This window comes from Hibiscus syriacus, unplaced genomic scaffold (genome assembly GCF_006381635.1).
Source record: "Hibiscus syriacus cultivar Baekdansim isolate YM2019G1 unplaced genomic scaffold, ASM638163v2 tig00111273_pilon, whole genome shotgun sequence".
Lineage (NCBI taxonomy): Eukaryota > Viridiplantae > Streptophyta > Magnoliopsida > Malvales > Malvaceae > Hibiscus > Hibiscus syriacus.
Window position 1 is genome coordinate 155,059 of NW_024063040.1, and position 26,310 is coordinate 181,368.

General features: G+C 34.4%; 1 protein-coding gene and 2 pseudogenes across 1 annotated transcript; 2 read left to right on the forward strand and 1 right to left on the reverse strand.

The window, feature by feature from the left end:
- The first annotated feature begins 860 nt into the window (after positions 1-860).
- On the forward strand, positions 861-3,839 carry LOC120157671 (UPF0301 protein MAB_4928c-like). The gene is made up of 3 exons (XM_039168735.1): positions 861-1,249; positions 2,040-2,191; positions 3,012-3,839. The coding sequence occupies exons 1-3, from the start codon at positions 1,003-1,005 to the stop codon at positions 3,687-3,689; spliced, it is 1,077 nt and encodes a 358-aa protein (XP_039024666.1). The 5' UTR covers positions 861-1,002; the 3' UTR covers positions 3,690-3,839.
- An 808-nt stretch (positions 3,840-4,647) lies between these two features.
- On the reverse strand, positions 4,648-8,181 carry LOC120157670 (annotated as a pseudogene).
- A 1,067-nt stretch (positions 8,182-9,248) lies between these two features.
- Positions 9,249-11,850, forward strand: LOC120157583 (annotated as a pseudogene).
- Positions 11,851-26,310: the final 14,460 nt, after the last annotated feature.

The following is a 26,310-nucleotide window of genomic DNA, read 5'->3' on the forward strand; positions in this document are numbered from 1 at the left end:
AGACTTCAATCGAGTTAATTTAAGATTTATTTTTTCATTTCGAGCTTTTACGAGCTTCGGTTCATGATTTCGAGTTCCAATCGAACTAAAAAATTTTAGGCTCGCGAATTTTCTAATTAAATCAAGCTCCATTTCAAAGTTTTTGAGTCGAGTCGAGCTGAACAATACTCGAACTCGACTCGTTTACAACCCTAATTTTGAGCATTATCTGCAACCTCTCCTGCAATGATATGCAGACAAATAGCCCATAACTCTGCCATAAGGACTGAACATGATTCTAAAACTTTGGGAAATTCCAATAGCCAGACTTGATTTTCATTTAAAAATATATAACTTGGTGTGGATTTGAAATATGTCGTATTAATGGTTGATAGAGTAGGTTACGGTTGGAAAATTGAGTTCTATTGGTTGAAAGGCCACCATGGTAGCATATGTTTGAGATTTAATACAAAAATATCAAAATTAAAAATTAATGACCAAAATGATAGTGTCTTAAATGTTAGGATATTAACTGGATAATTTACCATTAACAACTTTAGATTTTAAAGTTTGGACGACTAATGATTATGACTAAATTGATTTATTGTTTTCTTGGACCAAAATGAAAGTGATTTAAAAGTTTGGCGAACATTTAAATAGTTTACCCAAACGGTTATTGCCACAAAGTTAGTGATTAAATTAAAAGAATATATAATTAGGTGAGAAAATAAGAAACATGAAAATAGGTGAATGACTTATAGTGTTAGTTATCCAAACATCTAGAACTGGGGAAAAAGAGTCTAAAATAAAGCATATTCGAGAGCCAAGCGAGTCATTTTCAGTTCCTAGCTGTATTGTGCTATCTATTTTCTTCGCAAAAATTCCATTAATAATCAAATCCATATAATCTGTTACAGATTTTCTCTCATCATCGTAATCTCCTTGTTTTATTCCAAACGACACTGTTTTACCTTTGAGCAGGAGAAAGAAGATCCAAGTAGCTGATTTTCGAGAGAGAGAGAAATGGATCTTTGGGCAGTTCACTTGAAGAACGCAAACCCTGGGAATCATCCTTCTTCCGCTACTCTGTTGACGAAGAGAAATTCGATTCCTGAAAGACCCAATTCTTGCAAGATTTCGAAATTCGGACTCTCTCAAATCAGGATTTCTAGGGTATGCCTGCCTTCATCTGCCCATCGTTCTTTCACCGTTAAAGCTATGACTAAGAACAATAATCGAGATAATTCATCTTCCCCTTCCTCATCTCCCGGTATGCCGTACTTTCCCCTTTTTTCTCTCATGCAAATTTAGGAAGAATCATAGATTTTGGCTCTTTTATTTAATTTCTTTTTTCTTTTTCAGTAATTAGCTTTGTGGATGATTTGTTGTTTATATCGTTGGGTTTTTGAAGCTACATCTTGTTGAATACTTGAAAGTGTTTGAGGATGATTAATTCAAATATTAGATTAGTTTTGAACATTGAAGGACGGTGACTGACCATTTGATTGAAACAGTAAAGTGTTAGTTTTGAAATAAATGAACTCGCTAAGATTAGTGATTTGATGTACTAGTCTTACTGTAGAATTGTTAGTGTTTATTGGAATTTCGATTTGGTTTAAGTGACATTTAAAGTTGCCACAACTAATGCTATTGTGTTAAATTTTATTCTATTTTAGTCTAAATGTTTTAGTTTTTCTTATTCGAGCTAGGATCGCGGCTTTAGTACCCAGTCTTGGTCTATAGTTCCCCTTTCAAATGTGACTTGAAAATCCTTCTTTTCCCCTTGCATTGTTTTCTTTTTCCTTGTGTGTTCGATATGAAGGACAGAAGTATAGGTAATGGTATCATGCGAGTCTCTTGCTGCTAGGACAATAGGTCGCTGGCAATATTCATCTAGATTTGGTGATCCATAAATCATTTAGTCCTACGTTCCTCTTTGTTTCCTTGATTTCATCTTGTTATCATTATTTAGTGTATGATTCGATACATAAATTGGCATGTCAGAGTTGCCACAACTTGAATTTAACATGGTTTTTGAATGTTTGTGGGAATTTATCCAGGAAATGGTGATCAATCAATTCCTGATAGAGACAATTCGAGAATAAATAATTCTTCAGACAGCAACAAATCTGATGATGATGCTTCTCAGATGTCCCATGATTTAAACGCGAACTGGAGAGAGTTCAGGGCAATGCTATATAATAACTACCAGGTGACCTTTTTTGTCCTTTAATTGTGTACATTCTGCTAGGGGTGAGCATTCGATCGAGTCGAGTAAAAAAATTTCGAGTTATTCTAGTTGATGAGTTGTATTTTACAACTCGAACTTAACTTGAAATTTGGTAAAATATGGACTTAAAATGAAGGAGGAATTGAAGAAATAATGAAATCAGGGACTAAATCGTAAAATTGTCAAAATACTTGGTCAAATTTTTGGTTTTTCAAGTAGCTCGAAAATTCAAAATATCGACTCGAACTTGAAAACCGAATTTATAATTCGAGTTGACTCGAATAACTCGAAATTGAAAAAAAAATCTATTTTTCAAGCCGAGTCTAGTTTTGCTCACCCCTACGGTATGCTTCTCCAATATTTGAGGGGTAAAATCTATGTTACTTGTACTCGGGTGTGCGCCAAACATGGATATGGTAATTTTTTCTAAGTGTTTTTTTTATTATTATTCTGATGATCTTCGGAGGTCGTTTCTTCATATCTATATATGTTGGACACAAGTCTTTCTCTTAGTGTTTCTAAGAAACAAATTCTTTTAGTCAAGAACACACCTATGCATGCAGCAGAAATCAAATGAATTCCTTGTGCTTATTCTAACAGTATAATTTTGTAATTCTTCAAACTTTTTGTTGCTCTTATCAGATGCTGCATTTGGAAGCAAAATCTGTTTACTTTCTAGTTTATTGTTAGTTCTTTTCAATGTTAATTGACCTGCTATGTATGTGAAAAGCAAAAGTGACGTGTCGAAAATTTGGAATTCTTGATCTATAGAAACAATTAACTTTTCCATAACTTTTAACAGGAGGAAAAGACAGATTCCGATGCTCATAAACAAGGTGGAACACCTCATGTGTCGAAACCTCTCGGCCAGAAATGGGCACACCCACTTTCGGTTCCTGAGACCGGCTGTGTTCTTCTTGCCACTGAGAAGCTTGATGGAGTTCGCTCGTTTGAACGAACGGTGGTTCTCCTTCTGAGATCCGGAACCAAACATCCACATGAAGGGCCATTTGGAGTTGTCATTAATCGTCCACTTCACAAGAAGATCAAACACATGAAACCCAATAATAACGAATTAGCCACTACCTTTGCTGATTGCTCCCTGCACTTCGGGGGACCTCTTGAAGCAAGTGTGTTTCTTTTAAGAGTTGGAAAGAAATCTGAGCTTCCTGGGTTTGAAGAGGTGATTCCCGGCCTCTGTTTCGGTGCTAAAAATAGTTTGGAGGAAGCTGCCAAGCTGGTGAAGAGAGGAACGCTCAAGTCTCAGGATTTCAAGTTTTTCGTCGGGTATGCTGGATGGCAGCTTGATCAGTTGAGAGAGGAAATTGAGTCTGGCTATTGGCACGTGGCAGCATGCAGCCCAAATCTGATTTTCGGAGATTCATCGGACACTTGGTCGGAAAGCTTGTGGAAGGAGATTTTGCAGGAAATGGGTGGCCAGTACTCAGAATTAAGCAGGAAGCCAAAGCAAGATATATAGGGTAGGTCATCTAACAGGTAATGTGCCTAATGGATGAATATAAAATTAAGAAGAAGAGTACTGAATATTGATGTGTAGGTAATGAAACCATATGTACATAATATTAACTGCCTTTTTTTCCCTATCAATTGATCTTCGTTCTCCTTTTCTTCTCCGGTTCAATGATAGAAAAAACTGCACCAAACTGGGTTGTTGAACCGGTACAATCAGAAACCAGTTACCTGGAAATTAAAAAGAAAGTGTTCAAATTTTACCTCTTTTTTCATTTACATGCTTAAATATTTTTTTTTAAACTAACCATACTATTCTTACTTCTTTTACTTTGATCACCGTATTATCTTTTACCTCTCCAAGAAAAAGAAGTGGAAGATGATGGAGAGATTGACAAGCTTTGTGAAGATAAGCATATATAAAAAGTGTAGTAAAATATTATCATGTAAATTAAAATAAAGAAGATTTAATAGTGACATGTCATCGTCTAATTAGAGATTAAATTAATTTAATTAAATTAAAGTTAAAACTAAACTAATAAAATATGTAAATATTGAAGATAAAAATGTAATATACCAATATTTTAACAGTCACATCATCTCCTCTTTTAAATATTAATGGATGATGGTTCGATTAGAACATTTAAACAGTTAAATGATTTTATTAATAAAATTAAAAGACCGATGATCAAAATAAAAATTCAAAGACCGATGATCATAGCCATAGTTTACCCATATAAGAACTAACAATAGTTAGTTTTATAGATTTTACAGCTACTATTCGGATCAAAATCAAAATTTTAAAATATGAAAAGTATTAAAGACTAAAAGTGTCTAAATTAAAGTATAAGAGCAAAATCATAATCTATGCATAATCTATGATATAATTTAACTTATATATGCATGTGTATATATAAAAAGAACTAAAAAAATGGTGCTGCCGAAAAAAAAAAGCAAATTCCTACTATACACTACAAATTCCTGTACTGCCTCTTGCTTGCAATTGCAATGCAAGTTAACCAGACCAACCAAATCAACCCTATCAACATTTCATGAACATCAGAAAGTCTCGTGACCCCAAATCAATGTAATATCTCCATCCCAATCTTGTTGTGTTCTGATTTCTGACGATGAACAAATAAAGTTCACAAGGGTTGCAACTCGGCATTTCGAAGCGAAAATGGTATCGGAGAGCTCTCGGAGCAAGCTTCTTACAGGGAAGCAAACAAAGAGCATACGGTTTTTACCATGTATTCCCACCATGATTCAGTTGTGTTATACATTGCGAATTTTTACTGCTTTCCTCACTTCTCGATTCGTCCTTTTCGTGTAGACTGCTGGATTTGTCTTTCATCCTCTTTAAGCATGACTTGGTTGTTTCCACCAGGAGGCACCAGTGGTCCATAACAGTGGATCCTGTTTTTCTTTGCTACATAAACCTGCATTAGTTTAAGAATATATGAAACATTATAAATGATGCACGGCAAAGACATGATAGGAGCCGACTAGAGGATCATTTCTACCCGAAACTGACAGTTGACATCCGAATCTTAAATCTTACATATACCCATCTAAGCATTTGAGAGAGTTGCATCCCCATGTTAGACATTACCATATCCATATAGACACACTCGTGTCAAAGAAACATAGGTACATAACGTAAGATGACTAGATGATCTGACCTAAAAATGATATCATGATAATAATGAGAAAAGTTGAACGAAAAGTGGTTGAAAACAGTTGATTAAATTACCGAGGCTTGATCATTGTTTGATGCTCTATCATCTTTCTTATAGGAAGTGTTGACTGCCTGAGGGTTCAATGAATTCTGTTTCCTAATATTGCCAACGTTTCTGGTACAACCTGCCTTATTCCATAACTCTACTGCACTGATATGGATCATCGAGGAGGAATGAGATAAGCCATTTTGCGAAGTGACCTTGGAAGGATCAACCCAATGGCCGAGGCACTAGGATGGTCGTATTTAAGAGTGGTAACCGGTTTTGGTGGTCCCTGGGGAATGAATCCAGTGAATTCACCAATTCAGCTCCCCACCCCTTGACAGCCTCTGGTCTTTTCCTGAAGTTACACGAGAGAATAAAAGTTTAAAGATGGATTCAAAAATTTCTTAAAAGAAGAAGAGAGTTATGTAATCATTCTTGTCTTTTCTTTCTTAGGCATCCATCAGTATCGGATAAATGCATCAGAATGGAAAAAAAAAATTGATATGATTTTCTTGGGGTTCTTTTTTCCCATCAACTTTCATTGATAATCTGGAATTGCAATTACAAGAAGACATGACTACTTAGCATAGAATGAGTTTATGTATGCATAGGTTAAAAAAAAGATGAAAACAACCAACCTTCTTGCTTCCTCATAAAGGAGTTTAGCATCTTTTCCTTGGTTGGAGGATAGGATCCGATGGGATTGCAATGGAGAAGCTCAGTTGTAAAGAACTGATGATTCAACCATCGGTCCAACTATATCATAGAAGGATGATTGAATTCAAATCAAACGAGAAATTCATGTTTCAAGATTTGAAGAAAAATAATACTAAACAACAACAAAAATGCATATAGCTGGGTGTTCAAATACCTCACTTCTAAGTGCTGAAGTGGCGGATCCTAGAACATCTGGTTTCATCGACAGGAGTTTATCAACAAGAGACAAGGCAGACTGCGGGAAGTTTCTGAAAGTGTCAGCAACACATCGTTTGTAAGGTTGTCGAGGTTTGAAACTAGTTGCATTTGTAAGTTTCGTTTTCTGCCAATACTCTTCGGAGGGTGAACCGCAGAGTTTAAAGATCCTATGCATTTGCTCTTCCTGGAGTAATCAGAAACGAAACAACTTAGAAAATCTTGTACATACCCATATCTGGCATATACATATCCAAGTCCGAGTAACATCGTCTGTTAGCATTCTTCTACAGAAGAACAAAGCAAAATGAGAGTGCATTTGCAACAATATGCAGAATCAGTCATACAGTCATATTCCCAACACATAAAAGAGAAATTACCTCTGTTCTTCCTGGCAGAACCAGCTTCCCAGCAAATAATTCAGCAAGGATGCAACCTGCACTCCACATATCTATAGCAACTCCATATCGATTGGCCCCAAGCAAAAGCTCGGGTGCCCTGTACCACAGAGTTACGATACGGTTTGTCAATGGCTCCTTTTGGTCCGGTTTAAACAAAGTTGCCAAACAAAGATCTGCAATCTTAAGAACTCCATTGTTGTCGACCAGAAGATTCCAACCTTTGATGTCTCGGTGAGAACACCACGGCTGTGACAGTGTTCAAGGCCACGAAACAGCTTTTGCATGTAACATTTTATCTACAACAAAATAGCATATGCCTCTTATAAGACCAAAAGCAGACATAACTTGAGCAAGGTATTTTATTGCAATAGAGAAACATATACCTGCAGCTCGGTGAACTTGATTCCAGGAGTTGCTGCAAGCCTTGCAAGATCATGGTCCATGTACTCGAAGACAAGATACAAGCTGCTCGACATCCTTGAAGTGATTACACACAAAAGCTTCACAACATTTGGATGGTCAAGCCTCTGTAAAATGATGATTTCCCTAGCCATGAGCCGGACGCTTTCGGGATCCATATTGGCAAACCCGGCCTTCTACATGGCAACTATTTTGCCGGTTTCTAGGCCGCGAGCCTTATATACACTGCTGTAAGCTCCTTGACCAATAAGCATATACAAAATACTATGTCGGTATGGGCCAAAACACTCATGAAAAGAATTTGTCGCATTCAATAAGAAATGCAATGGCATGGGGAAACCAAATTGAATTCAAGGAAAAAAAGGCCAAAAATAGTGAAGTGATTTAAGAGAGAGAAATGACGACAAGTCATTACTTTCTCTAACTTCTCAAAAGATTCGACCTGCCGAGGCAGCAATCCCTTAACAACTTCTCCGGCAACTGAAACTATCCACGACGGCCATCTGGCAGCCACTAGTTCGTTGACAGGCCGAGCAGAATAGCCAGCTATATCCACAGAAAAACGACCGGTTTTGGACGGTTGGCGTAGGGGGTAACGTTGACCAGCTAAAAGATCATCATTCTTTGTTGGCGTAGGAGCGATCAATTGCACTGATCCCTCGTTGAAATCTCCATCTTTTTTCTTTGCCGTTGTCGTCAAAACTCTCATCTTTGGCTCCTTTGATGTAGATGCAGCCCATAATTCCCCCCCCCCCTTAAACAATCCCTTGTTTTCCAATAGCTATGCCTCGAATGTGCTTGTATAAAACAAACAAAATCCCACTTCTAACCATGCATTAAGCAACAAGGAAACCCATGTTCTCCAATATTGTTGCTCGAATTCGAACCTCGTTATAACATCGGTTCTTAGGCGTTTACAATCCCACCCAGCATTTAAAACCCTACCAAAACATTACTTCTTCTATACGGAACACCTGGATTATAAACAATACGTTAATAATCAACCAATTAAAATCTGAGTGAATCGAAGAATTACTGGAATGAATAAACAAACCAAAGAATTTCTTTGAATGCTGAAAATTAAAAACCCAAACCAAAAACCTTACTTCTTCTACACGGAACACCCGGATTATAAAAAGAACGTCAACAATCAACCAATTAAAATCTGGGTAAATTGAATAATGATAAGAAGGATAAACAAACAGAAGAATTTGTTGGGAAATAAACCAAGTACAAGTAATTTTCCTATAATCAGATTAGTGAGAATACGAAATAAAAATGGAAAAATAATACCCGAAATTGATAACGGAGTTCAGCCAATTTGCTTACGTCTCCGGACTGCTGCAGATCTTTTACTAAGAGAGAAAGTTTACAGGTGTTTACAAAACACTCACTACTCACAAGAAAGCTCTTTAGTATTGGAGGAAATAAATGATTTTTGGGATGGTTTTGAAGCTAAATGAGCTATGTATTTATAGTTGAAACTTAAGGACTTAATCTTGTAAATACCCTAAAGCCTAGGTATTAATTGTGATTATCCCATTATCATTTTTCAACAAGCATCTACCAAACTTTGAAAAATTATTTTTCAAAGAAACATTTACCAAACTTTGAAAACCATTTTCAAAGAAACATTTACCAAACTTTGAAAATCATTTTTTAAAAGTTGGTTACCAAACTTGAAAACCATTTTAATACTTTCAACAGAATTTATTTGATGAAAACTCAAAATCCGAGCCTAAACCAAAAACCTTAGGAATGAATGAGCACAAAAAACCGTTTTTACAAATAAACTTAAATAAGTGCTGAAATAATAATTTGATAACTACCGACATAATTTACCCTAATCTATATGATATGAAAATTAAATGAATTTAATGAAAAAAAACGACAATCCCTAATAAGTGTCTTTTGTGATCAGAAGGCTCTTCCAAGTGTCACAAAAATAGCAAAGCAAGCAGTGCCACGCCCCAACACGTGCTTTTTTCTTCCTAAACCACAATGCATGTAACGGCAGCACATATCTATTCCTTCCTCCATCTCGTCACTCATTATTCGCATTCCTTTGAGGCATTTTATCAGACATTTATTCATCTTGAGAGAATCTAAGTGATGGCGGATTTAGTAAACTCGTTTCTCAACTTAGTGGTTCCCCCTGCCACCATGATGATGCTGGCCTTTTCATGGCCTGCCTTGTGCTTTATCAATGCAAGCGAGTGGCTTTACAACACCTTATATACTACAGAGAATATGGATGGCAAAGTGGTTATTATTACCGGTGCTTCTTCTGGTATTGGAGAGGTAATCATTGTCACCGTTATCTTTTTAAGTCTCGATATCATCACGTTTTGTGTTGTTGTAAATAGTTTGTGAATATTGCAGCAAATTGCTTATGAATATGCAAAGAGGAGGGCAAATCTTGTGTTGGTCGCGAGGAGGGAACAACGGCTTCGAGCAATTAGTGAGAAAGCTAGATATTTTGGTGCAAGCGCCGCCATTGTGATTGCTGCAGATGTTGTCAAGGAAGACGATTGTAGGAGATTTGTAACTTAAACCATAAACTTCTATGGGCGTGGTAAGTTCCTTATGCTCGGTTTCGACGACAGATTTGGTATTAGCCAGTTCTGATAATTAAATATGTTTTGATTATGTTTGCTAACATTTGTGTGATGAATTTCCACTACTCATTTGTTGTGCCTAGAAGTAATTCAACTGTTAAGAACCTTAGTGGTAAAAGGAAATCTAGTTCTTCCGAGAGGATTCGAGTTCGAACAACTACGTTTAGAGTTGTAAATGAGCCGAGATAAATAGTAAGCTACTTGACTTCAACTCCGTCAAAGTTCCGTTAACACTTGATTTGAATGGACTCAATTCAAGTTTTTAATGAGCCCAAAACGAAAACTTTAAATCTAAATCGCAAGTTTGCGGGTAACTCAAAAAATAATATATGAAATTTTTAAAATTAAATTATTAATAATATTAATAATTATATAATATGTATAAAGAAATTACCATATAAGATTTTTATCTACTTAATGTTCAACCTTGAGTTTAAGTTTGAGCTTCAATTGAGTTAAGTTTAAGAATATCTCGAGTTCAAATTTTCTAAGCTCAAGTCTAGTTTTAATTTTTGATTTTGAGTTTGAGTCGAGCTTGACAATTTTAAGCTCATGAACTTTCAAGTTGAGTTTAGTTTTGAATTTCTTGAGTTTAGTCGAATTCAACAATACTCGAGTTTGATTAAGCTTGTTTACAGTTTGAGCTGCATTTGTTGAGTGTGTATTGTCAGTAGGTTAAAAAAATTTGAACAGATGTTACATTGTAATTAAATAAGACTATTAAAAAAATACGACTGCATTTCACTAGTTACATGAAGCTCAAATCGTTTTTGTATTCACGCTTTTTGTTTCCAATACTTTATCTTGCAGTGGATCATTTGGTGAACGCGGCAAGTTTGGGGCATACGTTCTACTTTGATGAAGTTACGGACACCTCGGTGTTTCCCATTTTGTTAGTAAGCCGCAAATAGCTGCCATACTGTAATCTCGGGGAGATCCTTTTTGCCCCTTAATTTTTTCTGAGTTTCTTTCTCAATGATTTGTTGGTTTGTTAATTTTCAGGACATAAACTTTTGGGGAAATGTTTATCCGACATTTGTTGCTCTTCCGTACCTACAGCAGACTAATGGTCGAGTCATTGTGAATGCTTCGGTCGACTGGTTACCATTGCCGAGAATGAGTTTGTATGCTGTGAGTATATATAACTTCATTACGGCATAATCATCACATGAAGATACCTATATTCTTGTCATTTTGGTATCTTCATAGATAGAGCTATCTGTTAATTCCATTCAGTCTAATCCACTTGAACCTGAACTGAAACATGTAAACAATCGGTATCTATCTGTATTCAACAGTAACATAAATGATTAACGAATTGGTTTAACTTTCATGGCCCAATAATTGTTTCGTTTCATATGTATGACCCTGATCCTTCCTTTGTGTTTGTGTTAGGCTGCAAAGGCTGCTCTCGTGAATTTCTACGACACTCTCAGGCTTGAAGTAAATGATGAGGTTGGAATAACGATCGCGACACATGGATGGATCAGAGGCGAAATGGCGAGAGGAAAATTTATGCTTGAAGAGGGAACTGAAATGCAATGGAAGGAAGAACGGGAAGTAAGTATCAACTAAATAGCTGCAATATATTTTGAAAGTTCACATGATTCAGGTAAAGCCGGATTAACTGGTTGATCCAAACTAATTTGGTGATCACGTAATTAGGATTTAAATCAAGTCGGTGGGAAGTACTGAACAGTCCTCATTTATCGTGATTGCGGATTCAGTCTAAATAAAGCGTTGCCATCCCCGTGAGTGTAATGCATGTGTATATTAAATTGGTACAGGTACATGCAAGCGGTGGGCCCGTGGGAGAGTTCGCAAGGCTGATCGTTTCAGGGGCATGCCGGGGAGATGCGTATGTGAAGTATCCGAGCTGGCACGACTCCTTCCTCCTCTTTAGGGTGATTGCTCCCAAAGTACTTAACTGGAGTTTTCGGCTTCTGCTGTCGACTCATGGTACTACGAGAAGAACATCCACGGTGGGTGTTGGGAAACCGATGGCCGAAGGCAACTCAGCTAGGTATATGATAGAGAGCACTTCTCCCAGGAAGCTTCCTGCTGGCCCCTTAACCTTTTCGCAGAAGATGGAGTAGCGGCATCCATGGCTGCCATCATGTCTTCAGTTTAACTCTGTTGGCTTGGTTTATTTAATGTGTTGGATTGTTCCGTTCGAATTTGGCCCCATGTTTTCGTATAAAGAATGTTGGATCGTTCTGGAGAAGTATGGCCTAGTTAGCTGAACAAGAATATTGTTTTTTAGTTGTTGCCATGGGTTTGGAATAAAGCAGTACTCCAGTTCAATCTCATCAAGCGTTGAAAAATTACGAATTAATAATATTTGTTTTTATGTTTTACACATGTATTAGGTTTAATACAAAAATAAGTGTCTAAATTTTATTTCGAAATAAAAATAATTTGGTATTTAAAATAATTTTTAGCTGTCTAAATTTTATCTCGAAAGAAAAATAATTTTTCGCTAGAAATTAGTGTCTAACGATTTGTCAATTATACTTTACTTTTAGTTGTTCGTCATTATATTTTATAAATTTTAGTAATTTTAAATTTTTTAATAAAAAAAATATTATTTTTAATGAAAAATATAAAAACAATTTATTTACAAAAAAAAATCAAGACTTTTAATGAAATTATAAAAAAATCTCAAAAAATTTAAATATCATATTTCAACTCTATGGTAGAACACTAGTGGAGTATCGACGGAGTATCAACAGAACAATGATAATGATGGATTTTGAGCGGAATTAGATGGTGGTTCAAATGGTGATGACGACGTGACATATGGACTTCGAGATCGGTCAAAATCGATGAAAAATACCGATAGTGACTTAAAATTCTTCGAAACTGTAATATCCCGAAATCAGAGTCAGTGATTAAAATGATAATTTTTTAAATTTGGGGATCAATTTAGGAAAATTTTAAAAGTTTAAGGACTTAAATAAGAATATTTCATAATTGGATTAAATTGTAAATATGGAAAGATTGAAAGGGTATTATGGTCTTTTTCTTTTAAAGGATTTTTTCCCCTTAAATAAGAGTTAAACACGTGGGGGAGAGTTATCTGGAAGCTATCTTTTGCTTCTTCTTGTTTTCTTCTTCATGTTGGCTCCACTTTAAAAGGTGAGTTTAATTTTGTTGTTTGATTCTTAGAATTCCAGGTGGGTTTTGATTCTTTGAGTTTTATATAAGCTTAAGGAAAGCATATATATGATATAAACCGATTCTAGGCATAAACCGAAGTCGAAAGTGTTTTGAAAAGGTATACATGCCAACAAAAAGTGAAAGTTTCTGATTTGATAGAATCATGAGTATGTTGTTTCCTAATAAAGTTATATGGTTATGTATTATATGCCTGATCGTGAGAGTCCTCGAAGTGAAAGAAGAAGTAATAGACCTGAAGGTAATAGTAATTCACCTGCCTTGGCCAGGCAGGGTGAAGAGCGAACACCTCCAGTAGTGCCAGTGAGAAATCAAGGGTTAATTTTTGGGACGTTAAACGCTATTTTGTCGTGTTTTCAACCCTCTGCACCCTCAGCTCCTCGAATGAATATAAATAAGGAATTGAAAGGTTTAGGAGCACCTCAGTTTAAGGGTGAAGATGAGGAAGATCCGGTTGCAACGGATCTTTGGTTGAACGATGTTAAGATAATGTTAGAAGGACTCAATTGTTCTGACGTGAAGAAATTAGATCGAATAGTTTCGCTGTTGCGGGGTCAAGTTAGAATATGGTGGACAAATGTCACAATGAGATTTAGAGGTGATCAAGTGACCAAGTTATTCTTTTTGAAAGAATTTCAGCGTAAGTACATTGGTGACCAATATATCAGAAAAATGAAACAAGAATTTCTGAATTTGAAACAAAGAAATTATACAGTGTATGAATATGAATATGAGTTTAACAAGTTAAGTCATTTTGCTGCTGAGCTTATTTCGATTGAGAATGATGTATGTGATTGGTTTGTGGAAGGTTTGCGCCCTAGGTTAAGGGAGTTTTTAATAGCCTTGAGTTTTTCATCGTTTCAAGAAGTGGTTAATCGAGCTAAAGCTCTAGAAAGGTCTCAGAATGAGAGATTTAAAGATCAGAAAGTTTAGAAGTCTAAGAGAATAGGTACTTCGTCAAGTTCCTCGCCATCAAAGAAAAATAAAGAATTGGATTCTCCAACTCAGGATATGTTGGAATCAATTGCTTCTACTACTAGAAGATCAAATCTCAGTCAATCCAGGCATTATTCATATAATAGAAAGAATCACACAAGAGTTTGTAGAGTGATTTCAGGAGCTTGTTTTAGATGCGATGATGTTGGACATTTTATTCGAGATTGTCCACTTATAACTGATGAGACGGTACATAGAGAGGTCTGTTACGATATCTCAGAGAAGTAGAGGTAGAGGTCGTAGAAGAAATCAATCTGAGTCATTCACTAACAAGATATACAACAAAATGCACGAGTTTATAATTTAAGGACCGATGAAGATTTCGAGGATCCAGAGATTTTGGCAGGTAAATTTCAATAATATGGTAAAGTAGTTGGTTTTAATAGATTTGGGAATCAACATAGTATTTGTTAAGTGGCAATTAGAAGGACAATTGAAAGATTTGATTTGAAGCAATAAGTAATGAATTGTTAAGAATTAATAGGATATGGTTTCCAAGTGAGTAGATTGTGATGAATTTGTATATAGTATGAGTAGAAGAGAATGTATTGAATTTCGAGTGAGGACTGTATATGAGTATAAGATTAATAGTAAGAATAAACCAAGATTTGTGGAGTATCAGTAAAGGATTGCTTCATCTTGCTATGAAGTAAAAATTTGATGATGAATTTTCTTAAAGGGGGAGATTTGTAACATCCCGAAATCAGGGTCACTGACTAAAATGAGAATTTTTGAAATTTGGGGATTAATTTAGGAAAAATTTAAAAGTTCAAGGACTTAAATAGGAATATTTCAGAATTGGATTAAATTGTAGATATGGAAAGATTGAAAGGGTATTATCATCTTTTTCTTTTAAAGGATATTATTCCCCTTAAATAAGAGTTAAACACGTGGGGGTTATCTGGAAGCTATCTTCTTCTTCTTCTTGCTTTCTTCTTCGCGTTGGCTCTACTTTAAAAGGTGAGTTTAATTTTTTTGTTTGATTCTTGGAATTCTAGGTGGGTTTTGATTCTTTGGGTGTTATATAAGCTTAAGGAAAGCTTATATATGATATAAACAATAAGATGAGTGAATTAGGAAAGGATTTGAAAAATGAGTTTTAAGATGAATTATTGATATGATTTGGTTTTTAGAGTTTTGATGAGATTTTTGACTTTTCATAAGAAGGATTAAGAAGTCTAAAGCATTAGAATTGAATTTAGAACACGTGGAAAGTTTGATGAAATTCTTTGATTCAAGAGTTATAGTGAGATATTTAAGATAATGAAGTATTATAGTGTTTAAAGAAGATTTACACGTTTATGGATAAGTTTAAGGGCATGATAAGAGGTAAAAAAAATTTAGTTTGGGGTAAATTGTTGGAACTTTTCAGGCTAAAAAGCATTTTCTGGGTAAGGTGTATCCGTACCTGTTAAGTGGGTACCGATACTACAAGGCCATTTATGAGGAATGGATGCGTGGGGTATCGATACATGTATGATCAGTATCGATACAATATGAAGGAGGTATCGATACCTATGTGGAGTGTATTGATACCCAGGGAAACATCGAACCTAATTTTAGTATCGATACCTAGGAATGGTATCGGTACCCTAGAGTAGAGGTATCGGTACTGTGCTTGTAGTACAGGTACCCCTAAGTTGGAAAGTTGAATTAGAGTTTTATTTAGTTGTATTGATATAAATTGTATCAAGTAATTCGAATCTTGACATTCATTAATTCTGTATTCATGTAGATATCGGCCGAAAGCAAAGTTCGGATAGGTCGTAAGAGTAAAAATTTGCATAAGAGAACAAGAGCTTCGTAGTGTCAATTAAGACCCAGGTGAGTACATGATTTTAAGATTTGGCTATGTAAGGGAATTAAGACTTGTGATAAGTCTAATTCCGATTTTAGGCTATATGGATACTGGAACATAAGCATGTACTGTTATGATATTAGATGTATAGGAGTAAAGGCATATGTCTAGATGTTAATTGCATATGTACATGTGATCTATGTGAATGTATGTATGTGTGATAATTGATGTGACTCTATTAGAATGTTACATAATATGCTATGTACTATGTTATATGAATATATGTCAGTGTAATAATCTATGTTAAATGATATAATTGAATTATGTGACTGTATATGAAAGGATATGAATCATGTATATGTGAATATATGTTTATAAGATAAGACTCATGACTATGAGCTATGTGAAAAGAATACAAGTAAATTTGAGAAGCTATTTGATACGTGAATGTGAATTATATGGGTATGTGCTACGTTAAAGTAAACTATGAGCCTATGTGACTATGTGAAATGATATAAAAGAATATGCCTATGTTATGTGTTATGAGAGCTACACGTATAGTTGGCATGCCAAGAGTTGAGGGTTTTACGTAGTCCTTTGGGACATAAGTGATATGTGGTCTTTCGTGACATAGTGGTCATTCGAGACAAATTCTACGCACCCCTAGTGGGAATTATATGAGTTGTGGTGACAACGTATATGCACAACCTCTATGTACTCACATACCTTATGTTCTCAAAAGTATACATGGGCTTTAAAGATATTAAATAACTTGCTATGATAATATGTGTGTTCCTTTGTGAAATGGTATATGTGATATATGACGTGTATAAATGATAAATGACGTGTATAAATGATAAGTTCAGGATCATATGATAATATGAATGAAGAATATAATAATAAGTATATATGTGTATTTGTTATATAAGATGATATGTGATTGTGGATGATAGGATAATAGTAATTGTTCATGTATTGTTATGATTTAGAATTTATATTATGTGTTTATGTCAAGTATATGTTCATATGATAAAAAAAAGAATTAGTGATAAACATGTTAATGATGGTTTAAGTGTGATGTTGTATTACATGATATGTATATGCATTTGTTAGTTTACATTGTGAATTTACATGTCTCACTAAGTCTATGACTTGGCGTGTAAGTTTCTTACACGTAGGTGTTGATAAGCAAGAGGATCAAGCTTAGGACCAGCAGAACAACATATCTCCACTCGAAGATCAGATCAGAAATATTTTGTAAAGTATGTCTTGTTATGTAATTTAGCATGTTGGCATGTAAACAAAGTCATTAAGTATGTATGCTCTGATGGAGTTTGGCAATGTTTTGATCATATTTATGTAAAAGAATGACCTTATAGTATTGAAAGTTTATATTTTCTATGTTTTTTTTTATAAAAATATATGTTTTAAATAGTAAATGTAACACCTCGGATTCATATCTGGTCGGATACAGGTTGGGGGTGTTATATTTAATGGTATCAGAGCTAAGGTTTAGCCGATTCTAGGCATAAACCAAAGTCGAAAGTTTTTTGAAAAGGTATACATGCCAATAAAAAGTGAAAGTTTCTGATCTGATAGAGTCATAAGTATATTGTTTCCTAATAAAGTTATATGGTTATGTATTAAATGTCTGATCGTGAGAGTCTTCGAAGTGAAAGAATAAGTAATAAACCCTGAAGGTAGTAGTAATTCACCTGCCCTGACCAGGTAGGGTGAAGAGCGAACACCTCCTGTAGTGCCAGTGAGAGATCAATGGTTATTTTTCGGGACGTTAAACGCTATTTTTTAGCGTTTTCAACCCTCTGCGCCCTCAGCTCCTCGAATGAATATAGTTAAGGAATTGAAAGGTTTCAGAGCACCTGAGTTTAAGGGTGAAAATGAGGAAGATCCGGTTGCTGCAGATATTTGGTTGAATGATATTAAGATAATGTTAGAAGGACTTCACTGTTTTGATGTGAAGAAATAAGATAGAATAGTTTCGTTTTTGCGAGGTCAAGCTAGAATATGGTGGACAAATGTCACCATGAGATTGAGAGGTGATCAAGTGACCTGGTTATTCTTTTTGAAAGAATTTCAGCGTAAGTACATTGGTGACCAATATATCAGAAAAATGAAACAAGAATTTCTGAATTTGAAACAAGGAAATTATACAGTGTATGAATATGAATGTGAGTTTAACAAGTTAAGTCGTTTTGCTGCTGAGCTTATTCCGACTGAGAATGATGTATGTGATTGGTTTGTGGAAGGTTTGCGCCCTAGGCTAAGAGAGTTTTTAATGACCTTGAATTTGTCATCGTTTCAAGAAGTGGTTAATCGGGCTAAAGCTCTAGAAATAGCTCAGAATGAGAGATTTAAAGAGCAGAAAGTTCAGAAGTCTAAGAGAATGAGTACTTCATCGAGTTCTTCGCCATCAAAGAATAATAAAGAATTGGATTCTCCAACTCATGATATGTTGGAATCAACTGCTTCTACTACTAGAAGATCAAATCTCAGTCAGTCCAGGTAATGTTCATATTGTGGAAATAATTACACATGAGTCTGTAGAGTGATTTCAGGAGCCTGTTTTAGATGCGGTGATGTTGGACATTTTATTCGAGATTGTCCACTTATGACTGATGAGACGGTATAGAGAGAGAGGTCTGTTACGATATCTCAGAGAAGTAGAGGTAGAGGTCGTAGAAGAAATCAATCTGAGTAATTCACTCAACATTATATGCAACAAAATGCACGAGTTTATAATTTATGGACCGATGAAGATTTCGAGGATCCAAAGATTTTGACAGGTAAATTTCAATAATATGGTAAAGTAGTTGGTTTTAATAGATTTGGGAATCAACATAGTATTTGTTAAATGACAATTAGAAGGACAATTGAAAGATTTAATTTGAAGCAATAAGTAATATTTTTTAAGAATTAAAATGATATGGTTTCCAAGTGAATAGGTTGTGATGAGTTTGTATATAGTATGAGTAGAAGAGATATGTATTGAATTTCAAGGAAGGACTATATATGAGTATAAGGTTAATAGTAAGAATAAACCAAGATTTGTGGAGTATCATTAATGGATTGCTTCATCTTGCTATGAAGTAAAAATTCGAGGATGAATTTTCTTAAAAGGAGAGATTTGTAATATCCCAAAATCAGGGTTAGTGACTAAAATGAGAATTTTTGAAATTTGGGGATTAATTTAAGAAAAATTTAAAAGTTCAAGGACTTAAATATAAATATTTTAGAATTGGATTAAATTGTAGATATGGAAAGATTGAAAGGGTATTATGATCTTTTTCTTTTAAAGGATATTTTTCCCCTTAAATAAGAGTTAAACACGTGGGGGGAGAGTTATCTGGAAGCTCTCTTCTTCTTCTTCTTACTTTCTTCTTCACGTTGCTCCACTTTAAAAGGTGAGTTTAATTTTGTTGTTTGATTCTTGGAATTCCAGGTGGGTTTGATTCTTTGGGTGTTATATAAGCTTAAGGAAATCTTATAGGATATAAACAATAAGATGAGTGAATTAGGAAAGGATTTAAAAAAAATGAGTTTTAAGATGAATTATTGATATGGTTTGGTTTTTAGAGTTTTGATGAGATTTTTGACTTGTCATAAGAAGGATTAAGAAGTCTAAAGCATTATAATTGAATTTAGAACACATGGAAAGTTTGATGAAATTCTTTGATTCAAGAGTTATAGTGAAATATTGAAGATAGTGAAGTATAATGGTATTTGAAGAAGATTTACACGTGTATGGATAAGTTTAAGGGCATGATAAGAGGTAAATACTTTTAGTTTGGGGTAAAGTGTTGGAACTTTTCAGGCTAAAAAGCATTTTTTGGGTAAGGGGTATCCGTACCTGTTGAATGGGTACCGATACTACAAGGCCATTTATGAGGAATGGATGCGTGGGGTATCGATACCTGATACTACAAGGTCATTTATGAGGAATGAATGCATGGGGTATTGATATCTGAATGAACAATATCGATACCTATGTGGAGGGTATCGATACCCGGGGAAACATTGAACCCAATTTTGGTATCGATACCTATGAAAGGTATCGGTACCCTAGAGTAGAGGTATCGATACTGCTGTAGACGGTAGTAGTTTAAGTTGGAATGTTGAATTGGAGTTTTATTTAGTTGTATTGATATGAATCGTATCAAGTAATTTGAATCTTGACATTCATTAATTCTGTATTCGTATAGATATCGACCGAAAGTAAAGTTCGGATAGGTCATCAGAGTAAAAATTCGCATAAGAGAACAATAGATTCGTAGTGTCAATTGAGACCCAGGTGAGTACATGATTTTAAGATTTGGTTATGTAAGGGAATTAAGACTTGTGATAAGTCTAATTCCGATTTTAGGCTATATGGATACTGGAACATAAGCATATAGTGTTATGATGTTAGATGTATAGGAGTAAAGGCATATGTCTAGATGTTAATTGCATATGTACATGTGATCTATGTGAATGTATGTATGTATGATAATTGATGTGACTCTATTATAATGTTACATAATATGCTATGTACGTTACATATGTTATGTGAATATATGTCAGTGTAATAATCTATGTTAGATGATATAATTGAATTATGTGACTGTATATGAAAGGATATGAATTATATGAGAACTTGTATATGTGAATATATGTTTATGAGATAAGACCCATGACTATGAGCTATGTGAAAAGAATACAAGTAAATGAGAGAAGCTATGTGATACGTGAATGTGAATTAAATGGATATGTGCTATGTGAAATTAAACTTTGTGCCTATGTAACTATGTGAAATGATATAAAATAATATACGCATGTTATGTGTTATGAGAGATATAGGTATAGTTGGTATGCCAAGAGTTAAGGGTTCTATGTGGTCCTTCGGGACATAAGTGATATGTGATATGTGGTCCTTCGGGACATAGTGGTCATTCGGGATAAATTCTATGCGCCCCTAGTGGGAATTATATGTGTTGTGGTGATAGCGTATATGCACAACCTCTATGTACTCACATACCTTAAGTTCTCAAAAGTATACATGGGCTTTAAATATATTAAATAACTTGTTATGATAATATGTGTATTCCTTTGTGAAATGGTATATATGATATATGACGTGTATAAATGATAAGTTAAGGATCATATGATAATATGAATGAAGAATATAATAATAAGTATATATGTGTATTTGTATATGAGATGATATGTGATTGTATATGATAGGATAGTAGTAATTGTTCATGCATTGTTATGATTTAGAATTTATATTATGTGTTTATGTCAAGTATATGTTCATATGATAAAAAAAAAAGAATTAGCGATAAGTATGTTAATGATGGTTTAAGTTTGATGTTGTATTACATGATATGTATATGCATTTGTTAGTTTACATTGTGAATTTACATGTCTGACTAAGTCTATGACTTACAGTGTAAGTGTCTTACACGTAGGTGTTGATAAGCAAGAGGATCAAGATTAGGACCAGCAGAACAACATATCTCCACTCGAAGATCATATCAGAAATATTTTGTAAAGTATGTCTTGTTATGTAATTTAGCATGTTGGCATGTAAACAAAGTCATTAAGTATGTATGCTCTGATGGAGTTTGATAATGTTTTGATCATATTTATGTAAAAGAATGACCTTATAGTAATGAAAATTTAGATTTTCTATGGTTTTTATAAAAGTATATTTTTTAAATAGTAAATGTGACACTTCGGATTCGTATCCGGGTCGGATATTGGTTGGGAGTGTTACAGAAACTTCAAACGCTTCTTCAAGGAAAATGATAGTATCTTAAGACGAAATGTTATCGGGAGTTTGATCGGGAATCAATGTTGGTGTCAATGACGATGATGGTGATGGTCACCGTCGACCATCCGACCGACATAAAAGGGGGAAGTGAGGGAGAGGATAAGGCATGGGGTGGGGGTGAAGGTTGGGTAGGGGAATTCTGTTTGGTGTCGAGGGTTATACAAAAATATTTTTTTTAACTAAATTCTTAAAATTATCAGAACTTGACACATGTTACTTAACGATCACTTAACGGTGATTTTTAACGGCAGACACCTAAATGTATAATTTTAGATACATTAAGCACCTAATTTTAGCAAAAATTTCTTTACGTACTAAAACGTTTTTCGATGCAAAGTTTAGACACTTATTTTTTTATTAAACCTATGTATTATGTTCTTGTTCATACGATAATCATGTCGGTGAATTTGAAAACCTATTTTTTCTCCTTTTTGATTTGGTTTAATATCAATATCACGCTAAAAAACTTTTAGTTTTAATTAAGTACTAATTAAGGGACCTAATTATTAAATTGTGAAATTTTAGGGATTATTTCAAAATATTCCAGACAACCAAGGGCCTTGAACTTGGTTTTACCCTTTTGTCTATGTTGTTTAATGATGATAAGATGGAAAAAATAAAATATTGCAACTAATGGGGTTTGAACCCACGTGATATAAGAACATGGGGACCCATGTCCTAGCTATTAGGGTATGGCAATGATTGTTCAAAAAATGATTTTTCATAACCATTTACGATTCAGGTGTATCAGGAAGGTATTAAACAACCTTTATATCAAATTTACATAAAATCCAGATATAATAGGAGTGATCCCATTATCAGGCCATTAGGGGCATTTCTGACATTTTGATTTCTCGAGAATTCTTAACAGTTTAACCCAAGAAAGGTCAAGAGATAGTTTACAATATTCAGAATTTATATCGAATTATCAGCTTTGACTCAAGTCGAACTAATCAGATTCCAACATTGTGATACTTGCTGATCATTTGGGTCGAAACATTTCACATATATTTACTTTTAATATTGACGACACCAGTTGAACGAATCTCCCTTAGAATTCACATTGAGCAGATTTTCAGAAGATAAACATGTATTTCGATGGTGTTTAATTTATTTCTGAACAGCAATACTATGCAAGATAACTGACGTGCATGGGTCGACCTCCAAACTTTAAGGGGCAGTAAAACTCTTAGGGGGAGTTTGGATGGGGGAACGTGGGATTCCTATGGGAATAGAATCCACATTCCCCCGTTTGGTTAGCCAGGAATCTCATTCCTGATAATGTAAGATTACCAATAGTGGATTTTTTTGGGTATATTACCGGGAATGTCATTACCTCCATTTCCTTAGGTATTGTTGGATTACCGGCGTTTTGGACTAAAATGCCCTTAATTTTTTTTCAAAAATTTTTTCTTCTGTCATTGAATAATAAAAATTCTATGAAGGTTAAATTACAAATTTATCCTTAAACTACTTTAGATTTACAGAAAAAGTCTATAATTAAAATTTTATATAAAGTGCAGGGGTTAAAATAAAATTTTACCCTTTCATTAAACCTTTTTATATTTTCAATTTTGTAAAAAATTATATAAATTTTAAAATTTTAAATTTTTTAAAGAAAATATATAAATATTTTCCATCTTGTTAAAAAAACAAATATATAATAAGGATAATCTGGTCAAATATATATTCCAATAATCTTTTATTCCTTTAACCAAACACAGTAATCTTACATTCCTGCTAAACCAACCAAACACAAAATACAACATTCCCAATAATCTTATTCCCTGGTAATCTTACATTCCGTGAACCAAACGCACCATTAGGTTTATCGTTGTTTCTAGAATTATCCAAAAGCAATCACTTATCCTAAGTCGTTACAATATTTAGGTCATTTCGGTACTCAAGGTTACTTCGGTCAATTTAGAGTTCAAGGTATTTTGGCTCTTATAAGGTTCAAGAGCATTTTGGTCAAATCAACTATTGAGGTTATTTTGGTCATTTCTCAGCACAAGGGCGTTCCAATCATTTTCTTATATTCAATCATATGTATTATTTCCAATAATTTAGTTATCGGGTGATTATTCCAGAATTCAAAAATTCTAAATCTTTTGCCACATCAAGGGTTAAATTCAGTTATTAGGATTTTTCTGAACAAAACGAATATTTCACAGGTGTAACAATAGCTCTTTCGGAGCAAGTATAATTTCAAGGGTTATTTTAGCTATTACGAATATGAGGATATTCCGATCATTTTATTCAATTCATATGTATATATAGAGAGAGAGTACTTTCGACAGGTTAGTCTTCAGATATTTATTCAGAAGTTGCAATATTCGAGTATTATGTGATCTCGAGGGTTAGAAACCAATTTTTAGGACTTCCTGACAAATCAAAAGTTCTATCGGTAAATCTATAGTCCTATCAAGTCAGAAATAAATCCTTAGGTCAATTCCATAAATCTATAGTTCAAATAGTGGCACGTGCGCCGATGATGGGTTGTGTTTCGAACAGTCGATAGCTCCTCTAACATTCACTAGCAAAAAAAGACCTAATTCAACACCAACATTCAACCGAAATTAAAAGAAATTGACAAAATAGTGGTCGGAGTTCTCACTGACGATGATAGAAGAAAAACAATATAAGAAAAAGACGACAATATAATGACCCACCGGTTGGGTCTTAGTTACGAGATGAGGAGGAGTCCAGCTACGACGACGGTGAGACTGACAGAGGTCGAAATTGGTCTAAATCCACATAAACTGTGGCAACGCAACTAACTCCGGTGAATCCTCAAGCTCTTATCTACGACAAACAGCGACAACAAACGACAAATGACCAACGAGGCTTTGGTCGGACTGGAGTGGCGCTTTCGTTGGTGGTGGTGGTGGTGGTGATGCACACTAGCGATCAATGACGGATGTAGACGGTAAAGAACATCGAATGATTTTTGAAACACCCTCAACCCGTATCCGACCCGAATACGAGTTTGGGGTGTCACATTGACTTTTCAAACTTTGACTCTTGACAAAATTCAAAGAAAATTTAAAACTTTCATTAAAATAAAAACTGTTTATTTATATAAATTGACCAAAATAACCAAAATCGATCAGAGCATATTCAGCTTAATCAATTAGTACATGCCAACTATGTTCAGATTAACCAAACACATTTAAATCATTTATTTTATGATCTGAAACTTTGTAAGGAAAATACTGACCTGTCTTGCTCCTCTAAACTTCTCTTCTTGCTTTCCAGAACCTACGTGTGAAACACTCACACGCTAAGTCTATAACTTAGTGAGGCATTAAACACAATAAAGTAACTTTAACTACTTAATCATGCATGAACATATCATATCGTGCTATCACACAAAACAATATAGCATTTCATGTAATCAAATGTACACATATACACATCATCATATCAATCATATAATACAATTCATATCACAAAAGCATATACTTTACACATAATATATATGTTTATTAGTATCTCTTTGTTAGCCCATGTACATCTATGAGAACTGTAGATATGTGAGTCTATTGAGGTTGTGCACTATGCTGTCACCACAGCTCGTATGAGGTCCCACTGGGGTCTATAAGATTTGTCCCGAAGGACCTATGTACTGTATTTGTCCCGAAGGACCACTCCTTAAGAACCATATACATATTTCAATAGATCACATATGTGTCTCATAAGCCCCTGTAAATGCTCCAAAGAATACATATATATCCCGAAGGACCATGTAGAACCCTCGACTCTTGGCATGCCAACTATACCTCTAGCTCTCTTTACACATAACATGGGCATTATCAATCTATCATGTCACATATTCACATGTACACTTTCATATCATGTCATATACGCTCATAGCTTCTTTCACATATACATGTAGTCACATAGCTTCTTTTCATATTCTCATAAGATTACATAACTTATATCTTATACTTTGTTTTCTCATGTTCACATATATCCTGTCATATGGCTCATATATATACATCACATAGCACATACTTCTCATATCATTACATTCAAAAGCATGTTAACACATATAATCATGCATACATACAATTTATGTCATGCATATATGTATAATCATATATTCATGCATTCAACATAGAAAATAGACTTGTCACAAGTCTTGTTTCCATTTAACACCATAAACGAATTAATATGCACTCACTTGAGCCTCACTAAGTTCCAATCCACTTTTGTGATTTTTCCTTTCTTTCGATCGAATCTTAACTTGATGATCATTCCGGAACTTGTTCGTGTTCGATATCTACATAATCACATATTGATACATATCAGTATTTAATTGATATACTCTAATATATCATTTCTTAGACTAAAAAATGTCTATTTCAATTTCCCCTTGAAGTGCATCGATGCATTCTACAGTGCATCGATGCATAAATTACCTTCGATGTTTTCATTTTAAGGGGATGCATCGATGCACTCCTTATTTTTCTTCTTTAAAGAGTGCATCGATGCACATTGAATATGCATCGATACACCTTGCCCATAATTTACATTTTAGCACGAAAATCATCAACTCTTCCTTTAATTCTTCTATTTTAAGCCTCTAATATGTCATTAAACTCAACTACCATTACTTAAACCAACTTATATCCATGTAAATCATCTTTAACCTCAAAATCCTATATTCCTTATGAAATTCAAGAATCATACTCAATTTTTAACCCTTGACAAGTCAAATCCAGCTTTAGAACTTCAAAAACTTTTCTATAA

What these genes read in the sequence shown, in the direction of transcription:
- LOC120157671 (XM_039168735.1), top strand. Translation starts at nt 1,003, where the DNA reads ATGGATCTTTGGGCAGTTCACTTGAAGAACGCAAACCCTGGGAATCAT. An exon ending in TTCCCCTTCCTCATCTCCCG is followed by an intron (nt 1,250 to 2,039) that starts GTATGCCGTACT and finishes GAATTTATCCAG; the next exon opens with GAAATGGTGATCAATCAATT. An exon ending in TGCTATATAATAACTACCAG is followed by an intron (nt 2,192 to 3,011) that starts GTGACCTTTTTT and finishes AACTTTTAACAG; the next exon opens with GAGGAAAAGACAGATTCCGA.